General features: G+C 42.9%; 1 protein-coding gene across 1 annotated transcript; it reads left to right on the top strand.

Annotated features, from left to right (window-relative positions):
* The first annotated feature begins 218 nt into the window (after positions 1-218).
* Positions 219-16708, top strand: LOC139375089 (calmodulin-1). The gene is made up of 6 exons (XM_071116526.1): positions 219-416; positions 4752-4782; positions 5274-5417; positions 7859-7965; positions 14900-15035; positions 15707-16708. The coding sequence occupies exons 1-6, from the start codon at positions 414-416 to the stop codon at positions 15733-15735; spliced, it is 450 nt and encodes a 149-aa protein (XP_070972627.1). The 5' UTR covers positions 219-413; the 3' UTR covers positions 15736-16708.
* Positions 16709-24984: the final 8276 nt, after the last annotated feature.

Raw genomic sequence — 24984 nt, 5'->3', positions numbered from 1 at the left:
TATCTGGTGCTGCTCATCTACAATGCAAAAATAAAGGAATGGCTGGTCAAATGTAGATGTATAAATAGTTGAGTGTGTAAGTAGCCTACTTTCACCATGTAAGTGTCACTGTTGTGCTGTGTGTGGTCAATAGCTTTTTTTTTAGTGCCAATGAATCTCTGCTAGGCAAGTTGATGCTGAGGAGTGAGGGATCCAGGCTGCCTGTCCTGCAGTGGGAAAATGCGGAAGTGAGTGAGGACGGTTTTCAGCGGCGGAGGAATACACCAAGCTATATAGACACAGATCGCGAGAGCTACACAACTTCAGCCCATCATTAGAGGTCCACGGGAGCTGGTCAGTCTCGTAGTCTAGTTTTAGAAAACAAACAAACAAACCAACCAATCAACCAATCAATCCAGCCAGCGCCGTCAGACATGGTAAGTATAATATTTTGTGATGCATTCGAAATATTATCCTTTTTAGGTAAAATATAATGAAAGACAGGAATGCAAAGTTTGCCTGCAGAGGAGGATTCGCGTGAAACGTTGAACGGTTCGAGTGTTCATGCGTCGATGCTGGCTTGTCAGATTGTTGGGTGTCATATCTTTGTGTATTGGAGGTTACAATTCATATTGGTCGGATATAAGACGCATGATAACTCTTTAAGAAGTTTATTTTAGGCTTATAATCGAGGCAATGGCTTTCATCATGTCAGCGAGCCATACCTAACTATACGCGTCCGTGAATCAGGCGCAGTTTGATTTTAATGTTTAACAAAATCGGTGTTATGAGCCGGTAATGTTACGTGTTAAGATCATGTAACAGAAAATGTGAGCTATCCAATTTTGATCAAACGGAAGCTGTGAAACCCTTGAGATTTCTGTCATTTCCACATGCACAGGCAGACGAACGAATGTAGCGATCTGTTGATGCTGTTCGAGGGACCAGTGCATGCTGCTGTGCCTACCCCCGCCCCCCAGAAAATCACTATCATTCAGAATTATATAAATGATTAAATACTTTTGACTCGATGTAGCATTTTTTTTTAAATTAGGCTACTTTGATCTGATTCAGCAATGCACTTGATCATATCATTTGATATATTATTAATCTTTTTCAGGTTCTGTTACTAGTCTGAACGATGTAAATGTGTCGTTTCATGTATCTTTTGGCCTCTGGAGACATCAGGGGAACCCTATCTATGGAACTATAGGCTACTTGGTGGAATATTAATGGCGTTTGATTCAATCTGCTTATCCCACTTTTCAATGCTTACAAATCATTTATGGACTTGTTATTTTTATCACGGTTTCCGGTCATTTATGGACTCTCTATTTAATCGAAAATGTAATCTGCGCCATTGTTGTGTGTGTGAGATCGAAAGTGATGATATAGTCTCCATGGTAATACTTTTAGAATAGCTGCCCTATCTCTGACCGGACATGCAGATGCTTGACTTGTGCCTTGGTCTTATCACTTTTTATACACGGATGGAGAACAATGTATTGAATATCATGTGGTTTTCCCGTTCGTAATTAACTTTACGGTTGTCACAGGAGGATCAACGTCCATGAGATGTCTTTCGCCTGCCTAAATTGGAGGGCTTAATTGTGCTGTATAAGCAGCGGGAGGACAGCGTGAAAACATTAATCTCTAAGTAAATTATGTTATTGTGCTCAATGCACACATTGTTTCTCCGACAGCATGGAAGGAATGTCTCCACCAAAGTGGTGATAACAAAGCTACTGATTGTAGACTGAATCAAGCCTTTCATATGGACACACACATCAGTGTGCCCACTGGCCTGGGTACACTGGGTCCACTGTTTTGGCCCTTCCTCGGATGTTTGATTGGGTGTGGTGGGCAATCAGAAAATCTTTTTAGATGTGTGTTTGTGTGCTGTGAAGGCGTGAACGGAAAGATTGTGGGTGCTCTCTGCTGTAGTTGTGGAGTCATTGACCCTTACACGGCGTCCTGTTGTGTGCCATGACCAGGAAATGAATGTGTGTTTCCATGCAGAAATGACTAAAAGACGGACTTTGAGATTATCTGCTCTATTAGTTAGTATTTTGACACAATGTAGGGAAAAATGCCATTACACTGTGACTGGACTTTTTCTCTCTCGCTTTACTGGCATTGAATGGCCACAGGCTTTGTTAGTATACATGCAGGGTGACTGACTGTCTTAGCAGAGCCTCCCAACTCAGAGTGCAGACAACCAGCTCAAATTATATTATTTATGCAAAGTAGGGTGATTCTAAAGCATGAAAAAAGCCTTGGCCTTGGCTTCTGTGATGAAAAGTTGCACATTTACCATGTTCATGCCATTCAACAATAAGTAGCAATAACCAATGTGTTGAATATTTCTGCAAGCGATTGATGAGCAAGGGTGGGTTTGGTGTATGATCATATAGCCTAGAGGATTACTATGCCCCGTGGTATCACTGCACATTATATCACACGCTCATACGATGTGGTAGTGTCTGATTAACTCCATCCCTCTGCTACAGGCCTTTGTGATGTGTTCAGGAGGAAAGTGGAGCTTTAGTCATGTGGGCAGATGCACAAACTGGACATGGCAGTGACAAGAAGCCTATCACTCACAAACATTTTTCTCTGTGGCACTACTCTACCACCACATGGCCCTCGGGGACCACTTGTCAATGTTGTGTGAAAGTGGCAATACCACGCTGATCAGCAGCTATGCTGTTTTTAGTTCTCATATGGAGGCCAGATTCCTGGGGAGGTTGTGTGGCGCTTGTGAATCCAGGTCAGATTCCTGGCAGATGGGTGTGTGGCTGTGCATATAGTGGTGTGTGTGTGTTAGGGGGGGTGTTCCTGGCTGGGGTCCTGTAGGCTGGGGCTGTACTGGGCTAGCCCTGAGGAGCCAGCAGGGGTAAGGAGGAGGACCTCCCCTCTGGGGACACTGCCAAACAATACTGCTGATGGTTCAGAGAAACAAAGCCAAGGTATAGCTTAGATGAAAGCGAATATATCAGAGGGGTTAGTTGACAGTAACTGTACAATAGACCTGACACCTTGATGTGACCGTCAGCCACTGCCAGGCTCTGGGTGTTCTCTGTCTGTGTGTGTGTGTGTGGGGGGGGAGCCATCAGCATCTAGCCTCTGAACCTGGATGCTCTCTCTGTCCAACCAACCTGGTGGGGGGCCCTAAGCACCATGTGACTGGGCTTTAATCATGGAAATGATCCTTCAGGGCCTCTTGTTGGTTTCGGTAACCATACCACCACGCTGACAGCCCAGATTGCGAGGTGGCGAAAAGCACGACACGATACATCAACCCCAGAGCTTGTTGAAACGACCCATGGGGCTGCTGTCTGTATTTGGATATCCTAACTTCCATATGTTTGTTAGGCTGCCACTACAGTGGGAGGTAGCCAGTCAGTCACATCACTGCCACAGTAGCCTGCTTCAGGTCAGGTAAACCCTGTTTCACTATCGGTCAGTCTAGTCCTCCTCTCTGTCTGGTGCTAAGTTCAGCCAGCTGAGCCCCACTCCCGGAGACTTGACACAGCTTGACACCGCTCCCCACGTCTAGGAGCCAGAGACCTGACCTACATAGCTCCAGACAGGCAGGCTGAGGAGACGTGAGAGAACCATGTTGCCCAAGAAGACACACTGCTACCAGGATGATGACTTGGTTTCTCTGTCCATGGTGTATGAGCTTCTGGACCAGCAGCAGTTCTTCTACAAGGAGCTGATTGAGCAGCAGGAGAGGAACTTCAAGACCTTCTTACAGATGCTGGTGGACTCCATCAACAGTCGCATCAACAACGTGGTCAAAGAGGTCCAGGACATGAAGAACGGCCTGCATGTTACCAAGACTGAACTGGTGGACGTCAGGCGCCAAGGCAACATAAATGCCAAGCGGGCAGAGTGCCTGGCTGAGGGGCTGGTGATTGTGCGGGAGGCCATGAATGCTCTCTCCTCCAAGGCTGGGGTGTTCGATGGAAAGCCGAAGAAGGGTAATCTATGTCTGGGCGGCAAGCCAGACGCGAGGAAGGTGGACACCTGGCAGGACCAGCCTAAGGCAAAGAAGCTGGTGGCTGACCTCACCGACCTGCACTTTGGCGAGTTTCAGGTCCCCAAACTCTACTATGCCCTCTGTATGAATGATAGGGGAGCTGAAACTGGTTGTGTGATGAGGGGGGATGCCGGTGGTGTGCAGAAAAACGGGCTCTAGTCTAGATTAACCAGTTAGCCTGCCCTTCTGTTGCTTTCTTATTGTCGGTCATTTTGGTCAGTACACCTGTGTAGTTGCATGAGTGATATCAAATTTTGTGGGAAACATGGCTGGTTTGGCTTGAAGTGTATAGGAGTCTGTGTAGGTGACTGTCAGTGTCTTAACTGTACTCCTGCATTGTGTGTATGTAGGCCAGGACTATGTTAAATTCAAGTGGGAAATGTCTGGCCTTTCCTCCGTGGCATTAATGTGCAATGTAGCTCAGCAGTCACAGAGTAGACGGGCAGGCTGACCGTGTGTTTTCAACATCAGGTTACTGTATTCTCTGCTCTGCATTAGATGGATCATTGCCTAGACTATGTAGTCTTGTATCTGTTGCTCAGAGATCACTGTGTACATACTGTTGCTCAGAGGTGGACTGGGAAGGAAAAAGGAAGAAATGGGTCAATTTTTCTGTGGTGCTGCTTGTGTTCAGTCTTCAGTCACAATACCAAGCCATTGATCTTTTTTAATTGTTTTATTCCTCTCCCTCCTCCCTCTCTTTCTGCCCCCCCCCCCCCCCTCTCAGGCCGACCAACTAACAGAGGAGCAGATTGCCGGTAAACAGTTCAACGCACATGCACACACACATTTCAGTTTTCAGCTGTGTATGAATATTTCATTTGCGTGAGGCATGTCGGCTAGCTAGCTCCGGACAGCTGCTTGACATTCCTGCTCTGGATGTAATGGCAGACTGAGACCTGGCAGACATGCCTGTTGTTGACGAGACTTTTTAGCCACCCACCTTTATAATAAACAAATTTAATCCTTTCAAGCCGTCGCCATATCATAGCCCATGAGGTCAAACTGATGTGTGATTTTTATTATTGCTTGAAAATGTAACTCAATCCAATTAGCAAATGTAACCTAGATGAGATGGGCCCATACGTAAATTCTATGCACCCATGACTAAGTCGCTTTGGATAAAAGTGTCTGCTAAATGGCATACATTATGAGAAGTCAGTGACTGTCTAATAAAGTTGTTTAATGTAGCTCAGCTGTGATCTTTCCTTATTTTGGACACAACTAACTGTTGCTGTCTTCTCTGCAGAGTTCAAGGAGGCGTTCTCCTTGTTCGATAAAGACGGCGATGGCACCATCACAACCAAAGAGCTGGGCACCGTCATGAGGTCGCTGGGACAGAACCCCACCGAGGCAGAGCTGCAGGACATGATCAACGAGGTCGACGCTGATGGTGAGTTAGTTCCACCTGCTACGGTGTAGGGTGAAGTTGCACCAGAACGTGTATTTTTCTCACTAATAGTTAAGGTTAGAGAAGAGGAAGCTGATCCTAGATATGTACCTATGGGGAAACATCCCTGTGGAGTGGATCCTACTAGGGTTGTAAAGTTCCCAGGTTTTCCAGAAATCCCCGTGTGGTGGATTCCTGGAGAGAATAAGCAAGAAGGGAATTTCTGTAAAAGCTGGGAATTTAAGCAAGACCGAAGTACTACTCCATCTCCTTGGGCTATGTTATAATGCAGATGTGGGTGTGTTCAGTCACTTCCCTGCTCTCCCTTCTGGAAGTGAACCCAACAGTGATGAACATTGATTCTTATTGATAGAGTTATGGACATGTTTATCCACGGCCTAACTTGTCTTAGTGCTGGGACTGGGAGTACTTGCATTGATTATAATGACTGACTGTCACTATTTAGGTCAGTCAGACCTAGCGACTGCCTGCAACAAAGCCAGTTGAATAATGGCAGCAGGTAATAATGGCCTAGTGAAATCCATGACATAATCCACTCTGAGCTCTGCTCTGCTGGGATGCACATTCTCTGAGGGCCCAGGGAAGGAGCTCGGCGCAGCCGTGGTACACCCTGTTTACACACACGGTAGTACCCGTCCATTCACTCAATGGGGAAGTTGAAACACCCAGTCTGTGCGTTATACATAAGGAGGGACTCGGCCCGCCCTGTCTATAGAATGCAACAGTAACACACAGACACACTGGGGAACAGTCAGTCTGTACTACACTGCCCTGTATACGTAATGGAATGAGATGTGTGTGTGTGTGTGTATATATCTCATGCATACAGTTGAAGTCGGAAGTTTACATACACTTAGGTTGGTGTCATTAAAACTAGTTTCAACCACGCCAAAACTATAGTTTGTTAACCAACTTTCCACAAATTTCTTGTTATCTACTTTGTGAATGACACAAGTAAATTTTCCAACAGTTGTTTACAGACCGATTTATTTCACTTAATTCACTATCACAATTCCAGTAGGTCAGAAGTTTCCATACACTAAGTTGACTGTGCCTTTTTACACCGCTTGGAAAATTCCAGAAAATTGTGTCATGGCTTCAGAAGATTCTGATTGGCTAATTGACATAATTTGAGTCAATTGGAGGTGTACCTCTGGATATATTTCAAGGCCTACCTTCAAACTCAGTGCCTCTTTGCAAACTGAAGAACATCATCCCAGCCGTGAAGCACAGATGTGGCAGCATCATGTTGTGGGGGTGCTTTGCTGCAGGAGGGACTAATGCTCTCCACAAAGTAGATGACATCATGAGCATGGAAAATTATGTGGATATATTGACGCAACATCTCAAGACCTCAATCAGGAAGTTAAAGCTTGGTCGCAAATGGGTCTTCCAGATGAACAATGACCCTAAGCATACTTCCAAAGTTGTGGCAAAATGGCTTAAGAACAACAAAGTCAAGGTATTGGAGTGGCCGTCACAAAGCCCTGACCTCAATCCTATCGACAATTTGTGGGCAGAACTGAAAGTCTGTGCGAGCAAGGAGGCCAACAAACCTGACTCAGTTACACCAGCTCTGTCAGGGGGAATGGGAGAAAATTCACCCAACGTATTGTGGGAAGCTTGTGGAAGGCTACCTGACACGTTTGACCCAAGTTACACAATTGAAAGGCAATGCTACCAAATACTAATTGCGTGTATGTAAACTTCTGACCCACTGGGAATGTGATAAAATAAATAAAAGCTGAAATAAATCACTCTCTACTATTCTGACATTTCACATTCTTAAAATAAAGTGGTGATCCTAACTGACCTAAGACCTAAGGGAATTTTTACAATGATTAAATGTCAGGAATTGTGAAAATGAGTTTACATGTATTTGGCTAAGGTGTATGTGAACTTCCGACTTCAACTGTATATATCATACACACAGACCGAACGAACGAGGACATGTGGAGTGGAGAACAGAACAGACATGCATTAATTCACTGGGGAACTGTATGTCAGGAGAGGGAACAGCTCTGCTCAGAGGAATGGTCTTAACCAGGAATCACACACATGATCTCACACAAACTCACTCCGCTGTACCTGGAGCCCCCCCCCCCCGTCAAACACACCCTTGACGAGCCAAGACTAATCCAGGTTAAATGTGATCAGTGTTGGTGTGAGTGTCTGCTCCAAAGGGTTTAGCCAGACCCCCTGAAGTTCTGATCCAGTCTCTGTGATCCTGTCATGGCTCCCTTTTGCTTTGCATTAGAGGCAGCTCAACCCCTTCCAGAGCCTGTTGTAGTGGTACTCAGCCCACTCTGGACCACGCATTGCCCACTGCGACAGGGGCTTAAATCCCTGATAAGCAACTTTCAATTCTTTCTGTTTAAAGCTTAAAAAAATAAAGCTTCTCTTCCCCCCCCCCCCCCCCCCAGGCAACGGCACCATTGATTTCCCAGAGTTCCTCACTATGATGGCCAGGAAAATGAAGGACACAGACAGCGAGGAGGAGATTCGTGAGGCGTTCAGGGTATTCGACAAGGTAAGGATAGTGCCAGCCGTGTGGTGTGTGTGTGTGTGTTAGGGCTGGGCGACATGGCCAAAATATGGTATCTCATTTGTTTAAAAAAAAAAAATGTTTTAATTGACAGTATTTTTAGTTTTTGAATAGTAAGTTGTACATTTGCTCTGAGTAGTGAGTGATCCTAGGCTGGCAACATGCATTCTAAGTGATTTTCAATGAGTCTTCATTCTGATTTTTATACTGTTCAATTCAACTTTGACCAAAACAAATTTCAGCACTTATCATTTCTGCATTTCCTGCACTCCAATTGCAGTGGTGGAAAAAGTACAGAATTGTCTTACTTGAGAATAATTTAAATATAAGTTAATAGAAAATTACTCAAGTAAAAGTCACCCAGTAAAACACTAGAGTAAAATTATTTGGTTTTAAATGTACTTAAGTATCAAAAGTATAACTAATTTCAAATTCCTTAAATTAAGAGAACCAATGGCACAATTTTATTTTTATTTACGGATAGCCAGGGGCACACCAACACTCAGACATGATTTACAAACAAAGCATTTGTGTTTAGTGAGTCCTCCAGATCAGAGGCAGTAGATGGGGCGGCAGGGTAGGTAGGGCAAATAATCTAGGACTTATTTTTAACCAAATATTGCGATTTGACTTGCGAATTAGAGAAAATGTTGGAATCATGGAAATGGAATGACTATTCTAATTCTATAGTTAGAATAAACTAGTGGGCACTTTGAATACAGTGTTTGAGATGACAACGAATGAAGTTGACAGGGTAGGAACTAAAGTGTTGATACTCGTTTCCTAGGGGACCCTATAAGCTTTTGCTACATTGCATGTTTTCTCTTAGCTACTTCATGTAGCTAACATATTCTTGCTTTGCATATTCCTCTGATTTAGAAGATACTGTTGCACAAACAACATGCTGATTTAAGTCTACACCATCATTGGTATTATCAGGCTGTATTAGCTAGCTACGTTTGCTCTTACTCAGTACATTTATTAGCATTAGTGGTTAACAATTAGTCTCAAGATTTAGTTAGGGCAACTTGTTAAGAAAATACTATCTGTTTGCTGATATAAGAAACACTAACTAATAGTGCCATTATAGAATGCTGGTGGGTTTATAGTAAGAGTGCAAGTGAAAACAACATTGTTGCATGTGCTATATTGACCAAGCAGACTGAATGCAAGTGTCTCGTGGTTGAGGAACATCAAATGTGCTCCTTGAGTGACAGGGGGCGTGGCTAGGTCTGTGTGGAAATTAGCACAGAGAGAGAGAGTGGACAGAGATGAGTCAAGTAGCAAAGTAAAAATTAACATTACAGATGGCATATCACATTTAACAAACCAAACATTAAATTACTGGTATAGAAGGTAAAGTAAAAACCAAACCGGTCCCTGCATCAATACCGGTATATCATAGAATACGGTATACCAGCCCTAGTGTGTGTAGTCTTTTTACTGTACTTGTGGGAGGGATTACATGTTTACATAGTTGATATTGTATGAGATTAAGCTTTGTACAGTGCACTTGACTTTTTCCACATTTTGTTAATGTTACAGCTTTATTCTAAAATGGAAAATCCTCAACACATAATGACAAACAGGGTTTTAGACATTTTTGCAAATGTATAAAACATACCTTATTTACATAAGTATTCAGACGCTCTGCTATGAGACTCGAACTTGAGCTCAGGTGCATCCTGTTTCCATTGATTATCCTTGATGTTTCTACAACTCGATTGGAGTCCACCTGTGGTAAATTCAATTGATTGGACAGGATTTGGAAAGGCACACCTGTCTAAGGTCCCACAGTTGACAGTGCATGTCAAACTAATCAATGACGTCGACGGAATTGTCTGTAGAGCTCCGAGACAGGATTGTGTTGAGGCACAGATCTGGGGAAGGGTACCACATTTCTTTTGCAGTATTGGAGGTCCCCAAGAACAGTGGCCTCCATTGTTCTTAAATGGAATACGTTTGGAACCACCAAGACTCTTCCTAGAGCTGGCCGTCCAGTCAAACTGAGCAATCGGGGGAGAAGGGCCTTGGTCAGGGAGGTGACCAAGAACCCGATGGTCACTCTGACAGAGCTCCAGAGTTCTTCTATGGAGATGGGGGGGAACCTTCCAGAAAGACAACCATCTCTGCAGCACACCACCAATCAGGCCTTTATGGTAGATTGGCCAGACGGAAGCCACTCCTCAGTAAAAGGCACATGACAGCCTGCTTGGAGTTTTCCAAAAGGCACCTAAAGGACTCTGCTCATGAGAAACAAGATTCTCTGGTCTGATGAAACCAAGATTGAACTCAAGCATTTCTACAAACCTGTTTTTGCTTTCACATTATGGGGTGTTGTGTGCAAATTGGGGGGGGGGACTATTTCATCCATTTCAGAATAAGGCTGTGGGAAAAGTCAATGGGTCTGAATACTTTCCAAATGTACTGTTTTTTATTTTTGTTATCTATATTTCTCCACTGTTTGTCAAGCAGTGTATGATCGGTAGGACTGTCCCCAACTAAATAAAAAATCTTGGTCGACCAAGACTTCTTTCCATCAATCAATTGGTTAAAATGTGTGTTTTCCATATTGACACATCCTACGTGTTTTTAATTAACTATATGCACTGCGCTTGTCTGATGCTTTAAGTGAACTGTTTGAAATAATTAAGACGCACACAAATGCCGAGAGGGGGTCTGACCAGCAATTGATTTGATTATGCCGGGCTCTTCTTTTTTAAATTATATATACAGTGCCTTGCGAAAGTATTCGGCCCCCTTGAACTTTGCGACCTTTTGCCACATTTCAGGCTTCAAACATAAAGATATAAAACTGTATTTTTTTGTGAAGAATCAACAACAAGTGGGACACAATCATGAAGTGGAACGACATTTATTGGATATTTCAAACTTTTTTTAACAAATCAAAAACTGAAAGATTGGGCGTGCAACATTATTCAGCCCCCTTAAGTTAATACTTTGTAGCGCCACCTTTTGCTGCGATTACAGCTGTAAGTCGCTTGGGGTATGTCTATCAGTTTTGCACATCGAGAGACTGAAATTTTTTCCCATTCCTCCTTGCAAAACAGCTCGAGCTCAGTGAGGTTGGATGGAGAGCATTTGTGAACAGCAGTTTTCAGTTCTTTCCACAGATTCTCGATTGGATTCAGGTCTGGACTTTGACTTGGCCATTCTAACACCTGGATATGTTTATTTTTGAACCATTCCATTGTAGATTTTGCTTTATGTTTTGGATCATTGTCTTGTTGGAAGACACATCTCCGTCCCAGTCTCAGGTCTTTTGCAGACTCATCAGGTTTTCTTCCAGAATGGTCCTGTATTTGGCTCCATCCATCTTCCCATCAATTTTAACCATCTTCCCTGTCCCCGCTGAAGAAAAGCAGGCCCAAACCATGATGCTGCCACCACCATGTTTGACAGTGGGGATGGTGTGTTCAGGGTGATGAGCTGTGTTGCTTTTACGCCAAACATAACGTTTTGCATTGTTGCCAAAAAGTTCAATTTTGGTTTCATCTGACCAGAGCACCTTCTTCCACATGTTTGGTGTGTCTCCCAGGTGGCTTGTGGCAAACTTTAAACAACACTTTTTATGGATATCTTTAAGAAATGGCTTTCTTCTTGCCACTCTTCCATAAAGGCCAGATTTGTGCAATATACGACTGATTGTTGTCCTATGGACAGAGTCTCCCACCTCAGCTGTAGATCTCTGCAGTTCATCCAGAGTGATCATGGGCCTCTTTGCTGCATCTCTGATCAGTCTTCTCCTTGTATGAGCTGAAAGTTTAGAGGGACGGCAAGGTCTTGGTAGATTTGCAGTGGTCTGATACTCCTTCCATTTCAATAGTATCGCTTGCACAGTGCTCCTTGGGATGTTTAAAGCTCGGGAAATCTTTTTGTATCAAAATCCGGCTTTAAACTTCTTCACAACAGTATCTCGGACCTGCCTGGTGTGTTCCTTGTTCTTCATGATGCTCTCTGCGCTTTTAACGGACCTCTGAGACTATCACAGTGCAGGTGCATTTATACGGAGACTTGATTACACACAGGTGGATTGTATTTATCATTAGTCATTTAGGTCAACATTGGATCATTCAGAGATCCTCACTGAACTTCTGGAGAGAGTTTGCTGCACTGAAAGTAAAGGGGCTGAATAATTTTGCACGCCCAATCTTTCAGTTTTTGATTTGTTAAAAAAAGTTTGAAATATCCAATAAATGTTGTTCCACTTCATGATTGTGTCCCACTTGTTGTTGATTCTTCACAAAAAAATACAGTTTTATATCTTTATGTTTGAAGCCTGAAATGTGGCAAAAGGTCGCAAAGTTCAAGGGGGCCGAATACTTTCGCAAGGCACTGTGTGTGTGTATGTGTATATGTATGTATGTATGTATGTATGTATGTATGTATATATAAAAAAATATATATATATATATATATATATTTTTTTTTTTTAAGGCAGAGTTACTGTGTGACTAGCACCCTTTGTTACCTAAATCCCTAATTTGTTAAGGGAAAAACACTATATTCCTTCAACCCTTGCTCCCTTTCTATGTGATACATGTATCTCATGCATGTCACCAGTGGGTCTTGTCCTATAGCGTATCAGCACATTAATACATTGGTTATAACGAACTTTGAACTGTAACACGTGACAGCAAAATGGACATGAAATATACATTTGAAACGGCAGAATGTTTACTGGTTGCTCAGGAGGTAAAGGTGAAGTCAGATGTGTAACTTGACTAGTTGTGGAAAATACTGGAGGTCAAGAGAATGGTAAGGAGCAACCGCTGCGTGCATATTATGTGTGCCAAACAGATACTGTATAGGTGACAATATAACTTCTGACTGGTTGGAACAATGTAAACATCACTACATAAATTATAAGCTTACCAGAGAGTCTAACGGTTTTTTGTTAAGCCTACTGTTAGAGCAAAGACTAAACGATTGAATGCAATTTCCGAAATGGAACGGTTTGTATAAGCTTATTATTCAAGGCTCGCTTTATTTTTAAAACTAAAATGCTTGATTGCATTTCAAATCATGAAAGCTGTGTCGTGTCTTCGGCTATGCCGGATTAAGTGACATGCTATTCTATAAAATAATCTCTCTGTAATTAATATTACCTGATTGAGCTAATAATGTAAATGTAATTAACTGGAGTCGGGCACCACAAAATAATATTTATAGAGCTGTTATCTTCCGAATAAATTCTTAAAGACCAAGTAATATTTTACATCAATAGCAGTTAATATTAATCGTCATCTGTAAATTCTTAGTAATCTGCACGAACCCTGGCTAACAAGTTGAGTCAGCAATACAAAATTGGGTTAATTTATTTACTAAATACCTAACTAATCACACAGAAGATGGAAGGCCGTGTTGCCCAACCGAGTTCTTTGTTCTTTGAAGAATGTCTCTGCTGGTAAATTGAATATGTAGTAATGTCGTTGTGTGGTAGACGGGATACTCGGTCCGTTCCTTCCTAACCTGCGTTTGCAGCGGCTGTTGCTAACTCAACGGCTAGGAGGTATCACTTCTATAGTGAATAAGAGTTCAAAGTTCATACCATTTGCAACCAAAGTTCACGCTGATGTTGGCTTCATTCTGTAGTTATTATCTGAACCATTCTGACATCGGACCGTCGTCCTCGGAACAGGAGGTTATATTGTCGTCAAGGGCTTATATAGGAAGGGAGAGGAGGGCGTGTTTGAAAAGTTTTATAGCCCATGTCCCTTCACTGATTGAGCAGAAAACCCAACTGATTGAGCAGAAAACCCAACTCTCACATTTTAGAAGCTAAAATCACATTTCATCCCATCACGAATAATTTCATATTCAAACATTTTAAATTGAACAACAATTCCATGTGAATCCGATAACTCTGTGTAGACTTTCCACTGTAGTTTGTAATCTTATCATTGATGAGAATGTCTCAGATGACAACCGAACTGACATCATATTCATTAAGTACCACCGCATATGTTCCATTGGTCGGATTACCAGAATTTAGTTAATTTCCCCCCACCTACTGATGTTCCCAGAATCTGTTAACCAAGGGTTTTGCAAATGTAACATCAGTAGGGTAGAGGGGGGAAGAGGTATTTGACTGTCATAAACCTACCCACCCCCCCGGCCAACATCCTCACACAGCTGTCATGACATGAACAAATGAATGATTGATACAGTAGCCTGTATAGGCCTAAGTTACAGTATTTATAGTAAACAGGATGCACTCTTAGGCCTACAGCTCAATGGTGGTTATACAATGGCTGCTATACTAAGCCTAAAGCCAGGCACATTTAACAGTCAGGCTATTGACTAGTCCTAATACATTTTCTTTGACAATTAAGGCAAGGGCTGTTTTCTCGTCTCAACTCTGCTGCCTCCGCCGCATTGTTCTCAACACCAATATGCTGGTTAACTTTGCTATTATGCTCTTAGCAACATGGGCTAGGAAAAGGGGCCAATCCAACAGCGCACTGGTGTGCTTCAGAACCGTGGACAGTGGCCCCTATCCAAAGCAGGAGAAAATGTGTTTGTTATAAAAATATATATATTTTTAAATTTGTTGTACCATTGTTCTTACATATGTATATATGTGTGTGTGTGTGTGAAATCTCGTGCGACCAACGGCCTAAACACCAGTATACTAAATGGGGTTAGCCCTAATGATCAGTGATATCCTGTATGGTTGCTCTTCCTGCATACGCAGTTACAAGGTAGTCCCTTTGTAAAACGACTACCATGGCTTTGTTCCAATATCCACACTAGTGTACCGTGACACGTAGCATGCATGCCTGTCGTAAAGTGAGCGTACTGCAAGCATACATTAAATTAGTATGGTAAAGTCCCTTTGGAAAAGGCAGGTGTGTTTGCCGTGAGATGTCACACGCTCATCACCTCTCCCTTGCAGGATGGGAATGGCTACATCAGTGCAGCAGAGCTCCGTCACGTCATGACAAACCTGGGAGAAAAGTTAACAGACGAGGAGGTCGACGAGATGATCAGAGAAGCCGACATTGACGGAGACGGACAGGTCAACTATGAAGGTAAGAGGACAGTGCTTCGTTCTGCTGTGTAGGAGTGTACAGTAGATCTCAGCAGTGTCCCTATGGGGGACTAGTCAGTAGAGCTGTCACCCACAAACTCCTACTGTACAGCCAGTCTTGGTTTTCTGCCACTCCCCTCATCCCTTTCTACAGCTCCAATTCCTCTCATCCCTATCTACTACCTGATCCCACTCTACCACTCTCATCCCCCTCTTCTCTCACTTTCTTACGCCCTGATTCCTTTCTACAATCCCTATTATTTTCCCCCTTCTCCTCATCCATTTTCTATTGCCCTGATCCTCTTCTAATTTTCTGATGCCTGATCCCCCTCTTCACTCTCATTCCCCTCTTCTCTCCTTTTTACCATCCTGATCCCCCTCTCTTCACTCTACTGCGATCATCCTATTACTGCCCGATCCACCTGTTCTGTCATCCTGATCCCTTTTATTTTCTCATCCCTTTCTTATAGAATTGGTCCATCTCTCTCTAATAGGATATTTGGCTTACGTAAACAGTCTTCATAAGATTGAATTGTTTTATGATTTGTCTTTAACATATTTTTTTTTTTTTGATCGTCTGGATCTGACATGTAATTGCTGCCTTGATCAGTGGTTGGTTGTTTTCTCTTCATTCTCCTAATGTCTGATTTTGTTTTGTTCTTTTGTTCACAGAGTTTGTACAAATGATGACAGCAAAATGAAGCTCCCCTACCCTTCTCCTGACCTTAGAAGACAAAAAAAATCAGTCAAATGTTTTACTTACCTCTTGCAAAAATATAAATTTATTCATACTGTTTCTGTATAGAAAACATAACTGAATGTTGAAAAATGAAAAAATCAGTCCACATAAAAGTAAAAATAAATACAATTAAAAAAAACATCTGCATGTACTGGTTAGTGGTCCTGTCCCCAAAGATGAGTTAGACATCAGTAATAACAGAAATAATACCTGTAAACAAAACCGTCAACAACTAAAGAAAGCACTTGGCAAACTGCTTATTGGTTCCAGTTGCTAATGGTAACGTTTGGGCTGGCCAATCGTCTTTTCTTTTCCTGTTTCTGTTCTTCATGCATGCAGCTTGAGACTGGTGACGCAGTCCAGCCAATGGGCTCACTCTGATTCCACAGCGGTGTCGAGGGTACCGCCGTGGGGTTTTGGTACAGTCTATGTTGAGAGAAAGAGATAAGAGCTCGGATGGGGGATGGGGGGGGGGGGGTCATACTAAACTCGCATAGAGATGAAATGAATGGGACCTTTGCAGTTTGCTTAATTACAAAAAATATATTTTTAAGAAAATTATCATTTAAAAAAAATCATTTTAGAACTGTTTGGCATGTTGGGAATATTTGGACTTCTGTTTCCTTGTTATGCGTTGAACTTTGGGTATGATTCGAGGGGGTGGGAGGTGAGCTGAAGAGTCTGGTTTTTCCGGACTCTTTACCTGCTAGGGGAAGTCTTTTTGGCAAGGAAACGCGGTTATATCGTCAATGTTTTATCTTCTGTTTCTCGACTCTGATCATGGTTGAGTGTGGGTTTTGATCGATCTACAGCGCATCTAGGGTCTTCAACACCTGAGTCTTCTCTAGACTGTTCATCTTGTTCAGTTTAGTTCATTCCAAGTTGTACATGCTAGTCTTTTAATTTTTTTTTCCAATAAAAGACCATGAACTTAACCTTAACTCCTTTCCTTTGTGTGTGCGGATCTGTCTGTTGTGAAGGAATTGTATTACATTAGAATAGGACTGGTTTGATAACCCAAATATCTCATTCTGTCCTTCAATTTATTAATGCACACCCTCACCCTGCTTCTACACTGACATTAATTACCCATTCTGATAATTGCCTGACCTATGATTTGATGACTGGCATCTAATTTTAGATAAAAAGATACAGCCCACGTTTCATTTTATTCTATCAGAAACATGAAGGAGATCACTATCCAGGAAGTTATTAAGTGGCTGAATGGATTGGTGCGAACCCCCCCCCCCCCCCCCCCCTTCTCCCTATCTATACCAGATGTTGACCCGTTAGCTTGAAACGAATGGCTGTCCTAAAAGTCTAGCAACGATCCGGAGCTGAGCCTGCTTCCCTTCCAAGGCAACCAAATCTACCGCTCACTGCTGCCCATACTCTAGGAACCACTTACAGCAGAGAATGAGTTAGACTGGGATCACCATAGCAACACGTATCTTTTTTGGGCGCTGTGTTACTCAATATGATTACGTGTTGTGTTTCATGAGGACTTCACTTTTCCGAGCAGAGCGGTCGGATGTCGAGAGCGTCTTCCTTCACAGAAAGAGAGCGAGACCGTGGGTTGCCAAGCAACAGCAGCGGAGGGCGCATGCTGGGGCTGGGATGACGGATTTGAAAAGGCACGTGGGAGTTTGTAAAGGGAGAGAGAGGGAGAAATAGAGAATATTTATCTGCTATTGTATAGGGCCCTCGGCACGTAAAGCCACAGAATCAATTGAGTTTCCCACCCCTCCCAGTGATTTAGGGAGGCATGTGTCTCCCTGCTTCCAGTGATGTAATCAGACCGGTTTATTAACGTCCTCCTTTTCAGAAGTACTGCTGGTAATCTCCCCTACGTACTGCTCAACCCCAGTCATCGTTCCTCAACATGTAGCTGAGAGCGGCAAAGGCTTGAAGACCGCTACATACAGTTGGCCAATTAGGAAAGATGAAGACAACCATGGATGGGCATTTCTCGGCCTTGTGTCAGTGTTCACGAGCTGTGCTGTAGCGTGTGTACTGGCTGCTGCTGTGCTGTGCTGTTCAGTGGTGGGGAACGGAGCGCAATGACAGGAGGGGGGGGGGGGGTTCTCACCGTGGCGTGCCGGCGGCCCACACCTCTTGGCCCCTCTGGCAAGCAGCACGTGACTCACCGTTTGTCTGTGTGTCAACTGATCATTTCAGCTTCCCTGTCTGAGGCAAACCCAGGGAGAGAATTCAGACCTGTAAAGCAGATATGATGAGAGGTTATGATGGCATTAACAATGTCTTCCTCTGAACACACACACACTACAGCCTTGCTGTGGGCCCTAATGAGCTCCACCATGGCTGTTTGACAGACTGGAAACATTTATTTTCTGAAAGGTCAAAAGGAGTGTACTAGCCATTCTTTTCCCAGAAAAGCACAAAACAGGTCCATTAATCTGTTTGGGTCAAGCTGGAGCAGATCCTCCTATGGAAGATGACTTGAAGACAACACTCTCTCACTAGGTTTGGTCCTAACACAAATATAGAGAACGCACATCCAATAACTTGCAGGTGCTGGGTACAAAGAATAAATGAAATTAAGATTGAGACCAATACACTGATGAACGCTCCTGTTTATTGTAAAATGTTTGGAACTAAGCTAAACCTAACATGCTGACCAGACCGGCTCCGCGTATGCGCCATCGTGCCCAGATGTGTTCATGACACGCCGGTTAAAATATCAAAACTGTGAACCAACTATATTAGTTTGGGGACAGGTTGAAACACACAAGCATTCATGGGCATTTAGCTTGCTTGCTGTTGAATGCTAATTTGTTCTTGATCATAATACAGTGGGGCAAAAAAGTATTTAGTCAGCCACCAATTGTGCAAGTTCTCCCACTTAAAAAGATGAGAGGCCTGTAATTTTCATCATAGGTACACTTCAACTATGACAGACAAAATGAGAAAAAAAATCCAGAAAATCACATTGTAGGATTTTTAATGAATTTATTTGCAAATTATGGTGGAAAATAAGTATTTGGTCACCTACAAACAAGCAAGAGTTCTGGGTCTCACAGACCTGTAACTTCTTCTTTAAGAGGCTCCTCTGTCCTCCACTCGTTACCTGTATTCATGGCACCTGTTTGAACATGTTATCAGTATAAAAGACACCTGTCCACAACCTCAAACAGTCACGCTCCAAACTCCACTATGGCCAAGACCAAAGAGCTGTCAAAGGACACCAGAAACAAAATTGTAGACCTGCACCAGGCTGGGAAGACTGAATCTGCAATAGGTAAGCAGCTTGGTTTGAAGAAATCAACTGTGGGAGCAATTATTAGGAAATGGAAGACATACAAGACCACTGATAATCTCCCTCGATCTGGGGCTCCACGCAAGATCCCACCCCGTGGGGTCAAAATGATCACAAGAACGGTGAGCAAAAATCCCAGAACCACTGGGGGGGACCTAGTGAATGACCTGCAGAGAGCTGGGACCAAAGTAACAAAGCCTACCATCAGTAACACACTACGCCGCCAGGGACTCAAATCCTGCCAGTGCCAGACGTGTCCCCCTGCTTAAGCCAGTACATGTCCAGGCCCGTCTGAAGTTTGCTAGAGAGCATTTGGATGATCCAGAAGAAGATTGGGAGAATGTCATATGGTCAGATGAAACCAAAATATAACTTTTTGGTAAAACCTTACTCGTCGTGTTTGGAGGACAAAAAATGCTGAGTTGCATCCAAAGAACACCATACCTACTGTGAAGCATGGGGGTGGAAACATCATGCTTTGGGGCTGTTTTTCTGCAAAGGGACCAGGACGACTGATCCATGTAAAGGAAAGAATGAATGGGGCCATGTATCGTGAGATTTTGAGTGAAAACCTCCTTCCATCAGCAAGGGCATTGAAGATGAAACGTGGCTGGGTCTTTCAGCATGACAATGATCCCAAACACACCGCCCGGGCAACGAAGGAGTGGCTTCGTAAGAAGCATTTCAAGGTCCTGGAGTGGCCTAGCCAGTCTCCAGATCTCAACCCCATAGAACATCTTTGGAGGGAGTTGAACGTCCGTGTTGCCCAGCAACAGCCCCAAAACATCACTGCTCTAGAGGAGATCTGCATGGAGGAATGGGCCAAAATACCAGCAACAGTGTGTGAAAACCTTGTGAAGACTTACAGAAAACGTTTGACCTCTGTCATTGCCAACAAAGGGTATATAACAAAGTATTGAGATAAACTTTTGTTATTGACCAAATACTTATTTTCCACCATAATTTGCAAATAAATTCATAAAAAATACTACAATGTGATTTTCTGGATTTTTTTTCTCATTTTGTCTGTCATAGTTGAAGTGTACCTATGATGAAAATTACAGGCCTCTCTCATTTTTTTAAGTGGGAGAACTTGCACAATTGGTGGCTGACTAAATACTTTTTTGCCCCACTGTATATATACTCTACCAGTCAAAAGTTTGGGGTCACTTAGAAATGTCCTTGTTTTCCATGAAAACATACATGAAATGAGTTGCAAAATGAATAGAAAATATAGTCTAGATGTTGACAAGGTTATAAATAATGATTATTTTACTTTGCTTTCGTCAAATAATCCTCCATTTACCGCAATTACAGCCTTGCAGAGCTTTGGCATTCTAGTTGTCAATTTGTTTAGGTAATCTGAAGAGATTTCACCCCATGCTTCCTGAAGCACCTACCCCAAATTGGATTGGCTTGATGGGCACTTCTTATGTACCATACTGTCAAGCTGCTCTCACAAAAGCTCAATAGGGTTGAGATCCGATGACTGTGCTGGCCACTTCATTATAGACAGAATACCAGCTGACTGCTTCTTCCCTAAATAGTTATTGCATAGTTTGGATCATTGTCCTGTTGTAAGAGGAAATTTGCTCCAATTAAGAGCCGTCAACAGGATATGGCATGGCGTTGCAAAAGGGAGAGAGAGTCTTCCTTCAAGATCCATTTTACCATGTACAAATCTCTCACTTTACCACCACCAAAGCACCCACAGACCTTCACATTGCCTACACCATGCTTGACAGATGGCGTCAAGCACTCCTCCAGCATCTTTTAATATTTTCTGCGTCTCACGAATGTTCCTCTTTGTGATCCAAACACCTTAAACTTAGATTCATCTGTCCATAACACTTTTTTCCAATCTTCCTCTGTCCAGTGTCTGTGTTCTTTGGCCCATCTTAATCTTTTATTTTTATTGTCCAGTCTGAGATATGGCTTTTTCTTTGCAACTCTGCCTAGAAGGCCAGCATCCCGGAGTCGCCTCTTCACTGTTGATGTTGAGACTGGTGTTTTACGGGTACTATTTAATGAAGCTGCCAGTTGAGGACTTGTGAGGCATCTGTTTCTCAAACTACACACTCTAATGTACTTGTCCTCTTGCTCAGTTGGGCACCGGGGCCTCCCACTCTTTCTATTCTGTTTAAATCCAGTTTGTGCTGTTCTGTGAAGGGGGAGTACGCAGCATTGCATGAGATCTTCAGTTTCTTGGCAATTTCTCTCATGGAATAGCCTTCATTTCTCAGAACAAGAATAGACTGATGAGTTTCAGAAGGGTGTTCTTTGTTTCTGTCCATTTTGAGCCTGTAATTGAACCCACAAATGCTGATGCTCCAGATACTCAACTAGTCTAAAGAAGGCCAGTTGTATTGCTTCTAAAATCAGCACAACATTTGTCAGCTTGCTAACATAACTGCAAAAGGGTTTTCTAATGATGAATTAGCCTTTTAAAATGATCAATTTGGATTAGCTAACACAATGTGCCATTGGAACACAGGAGTGATGGTTGCTGATAATGGGCCTCTGTACACCTATCAGCCGTTTCCAGCTACAATACTAATTTACAACATTAACAATGTCTACACTGTATTTCTGATCAATTTGATGCTATTTTAATGGACAAAAAAATGTGCTTTTCTTTCAAAAACAAGGACATTTCTAAGTACCCCAAACGTTTGAACGGTATACATACTTTTTAAAATCTTTTTTTTAAACTATTTTCTATATTGTAGAATAATAGTGAAGACATCAAAACTATAAAACCTTTGAACGGTAGTGTATATGTTTTTTAGGGGGTAGATTAGCTTTAACATTACTGATAGATTGTAGTTTCAATCAATGTAATTGTCTGCATTTCCAATCCCCCATTATATATTTTTAGTAAATATATATTCCTTTATTATTTTCACCTAACCCTACCTCCCCTAATTGGAGTAAACTAATAGACAACAACACATAGGCTTCTACTTCCAGCTTATGCATACTATATACATTTTACAGACAGTGTATTTTATAATTGGGTTGTTATTTTACCTGAAATGCATATGGTCCTTTTTTTGTGGTTCTTTGTAGAATTTTGACCCATGTTGAGTCATACGAAATCGTGTGTTCTCTACTCCGACAATTAATACACAGATAAAAAGGGGAAATCTAATTTGTTTTTAGTTTGTTTTCTTTCAGAAATCTCTCCTCGTTCATCTTCATCTTCTGTGGATTTTATTGCGCTTGGCAACCAACTTTAAGGTGCATTACCTTCACCAACTGGGCAGGTGTGGACCTCGTTCCTCTTTCAATCAACCAGTGGTGTGTATTCATGGATGCCAAGGGAAGCCAGGCTTCCAGGAGGCAGCTCCTGTTTTCTTTGCGACTTGCGGCAACTCTCTGTGGTTCTAAATCAATAGTTTAGAACAGAAACATTACCATGCTTGACCATGCTGTAGGTCATGTAACTGTTTGTTACATGCAATATGCTTTGTGGACTTCACCATACAGATGTTGCTCTCTGGTTTTGTAATGAATGAAATGTGTCGTTGAGTTTATTATGCCACTGTCTTCTTATTGTCTAGGCCTAAGGCCTATATATCACAGTGTTAAGGCATATGAACTAACAGGTTATAGAGCAAACAATGCAATTATCACAACACATATGTTGTAATATATTTTGTTTTTTTGCTTGGCTTCCCCAGTTATTTTGACACACGCACTGCTACTGCAATCACCACCTTGGGCACATGCTCGTAAAAAACAATGTGTAGATGGGAGAGGCAGGACTTGCAGTGTGTCAAGCGTCTAAAATACAACCAAGTTCTATTTTAGCCCCTGGCTATGCAGAGGCCCATTGACGATTGAAATTATTGATTAACATATGTGTACAGTACATTTATTTTACCACGCTTAGCGCACGCAACCTGCTCCATTTCCTTTACTGGGGAGCTAGGATGGAACCTGTTCCATTTCCTTTACTGGGGGGCTAAGAGGGAACCTGGTCCATTTCCTTTACTGGGGGGCTAAGATGGAACCTGTTCCATTTCCTTTACTGGGGGGCTAAGATGGAACCTGTTCCATTTCCTTTACTGGGGGGCTAAGAGGGAACCTGTTCCATTTCCTTTACTGGGGGGCTAAGATGGAACCTGTTCCATTTCCTTTACTGGGGGGCTAAGATGGAACCTGCTCCATTTCCTTTACTGGGGAGCTAAGATGGAACCTGCTCCATTTCCTTTACTCGGGGGCTAAGAGGGAACCTGCTCCATTTCCTTTACTGGGGAGCTAGGATGGAACCTGTTCCATTTCCTTTACTGGGGGGCTAAGATTCCATTTCCCGGGACCTGCAGGCCTCACTACTATCCTCACACTCAATCCCACACGCTTTAATCCCACAAACCCAGACAGTTTATGATGCTTGGCTGACAGCATGCTCAGAAGACAGCTCAGCCCTGCGCTGGGCCCTGCGCTGAGACTGACTGTGATTGCACCAATCGGATGCACCCGATTTGGCATTCAGCGCTGGAGGTTCATTGCATACTATCTCCTTCATTTGCCTTCCTCCCTCTGCCTACCTCTATTCCCCTCTCTCCTTGTGCATCCATCGCTCACTCCCTCTCTCATTTGCCCAGTGCTAACCCGGCCAAGGAAAATAAACAGTAATCCCCAATGACAGAGGCACTTTGTGAACAAAACAACACAAGTAGGCACCAAAAACACAGTGAAAGATGTAGTCAGGGAAATGAAAGGGTTGAGAGGGTTTAGTTCTTGTTCTGGCCTGGGAGACGTAGAGGTAGTGTAAAGCATACTGTTGACCGGACCTCCCTAGGACCTGGGCAGTGTCTTAAATGGCAACCTAATCCCTATATAGTGCACTACATTTGACCAGAGCCCTGAAAAGTAGTCCACTATATAGGGAATAGGGTTCCATTTGGTATGCAGCTCTGGTCACCCTGGTATGTCACCTCTCTGTGGTTGTGGGTGAATAACTCTGTCACTCAACATCTCCCTCCCTTTCTAACACCACAGTGCTGAAATATAGCACCTGATACCGTTGACTCCTGAATGAACTCTGCGCTGTGTGTGTGTGTGCGTGCACAGTGTGCTTCCAGGGCATATTTAATTCAGAAATGATTGAAGGTTGCGAACCCTTAACTCCCCTCTCGTATTCGAGCCGCTGGAGCGCACTGGACAATTAAAGCACTCTCTCCCGTCTCTCCTGGATGCGAGGCGCAGGCAGCGGCCCATGCAAAATCATTATTTAAAGATCTCTGTGTGTTGGTGTCCAGTAGAGCAGAAGAGCATGGTGCATGATGGGGGGGAGAAGATGGAGTAACAGTCTTTCTGCTGCTTGAAACTCTGCCAATTCCTGTTGAAGAGGCATATACACTGAGTGTACAAAACATTAAGAACACCTTCCTAATATTGAGATGTGCTGAGGTATGATTCAATTAGTTGAGGTATGACTCTACAAGGTGTCGAAAGCATTCCACAGGGATGCTGGTTCATATGGGCGCCAATGCTTCCCACAGTTGTGTAAAATTGGATGGATGTCCTTTAGGTGGTGAACCATTCTTGATCCACATAGGAAACTGTTGAGCGTGAAAAACCCAGCAGCGTTGCAGTCCTTGACACAACATACTACCATACCCCGCTCAAAGGCACTTCAATATTTTGTCTTGCACATTCACCCTCTGAATGGAAAGCATACACAATACATGTCTCAATTGTCTCAAGGCTTAACAATCCTTCTTAAATCTGTTTCCTCCCCTTCATCTACACTGATGGAAGTTGATTTAGCAAGTGACATAAATAAAGGATCATTGGATTCACCTGGTCAGTCTATGTCATAGAAAGAGCATGTGTCCTTAATGTTTTGTACACTCAGTGTGCACTAGGCCTATACTATATATATTGTGTGTGTGTGTGCTTATGGTAGGAGGGTTCATTTTGTCG

The sequence above is a fragment of the Oncorhynchus clarkii genome, chromosome 19 (genome assembly GCF_045791955.1).
Source record: "Oncorhynchus clarkii lewisi isolate Uvic-CL-2024 chromosome 19, UVic_Ocla_1.0, whole genome shotgun sequence".
Classification (NCBI taxonomy): Eukaryota; Metazoa; Chordata; class Actinopteri; order Salmoniformes; family Salmonidae; genus Oncorhynchus; species Oncorhynchus clarkii.
The sequence above is the reverse complement of the archived record's forward strand: the minus strand, read 5'-3'. Positions and strand labels throughout refer to the sequence as shown.

Bases quoted from the DNA above. Each gene is read 5' to 3' on its own strand.
- LOC139375089 (XM_071116526.1), top strand. The intron at 4,783-5,273 runs GTAAACAGTTCA...TCTTCTCTGCAG, and splicing joins AACAGAGGAGCAGATTGCCG to AGTTCAAGGAGGCGTTCTCC. The intron at 7,966-14,899 runs GTAAGGATAGTG...TCTCCCTTGCAG, and splicing joins CGTTCAGGGTATTCGACAAG to GATGGGAATGGCTACATCAG.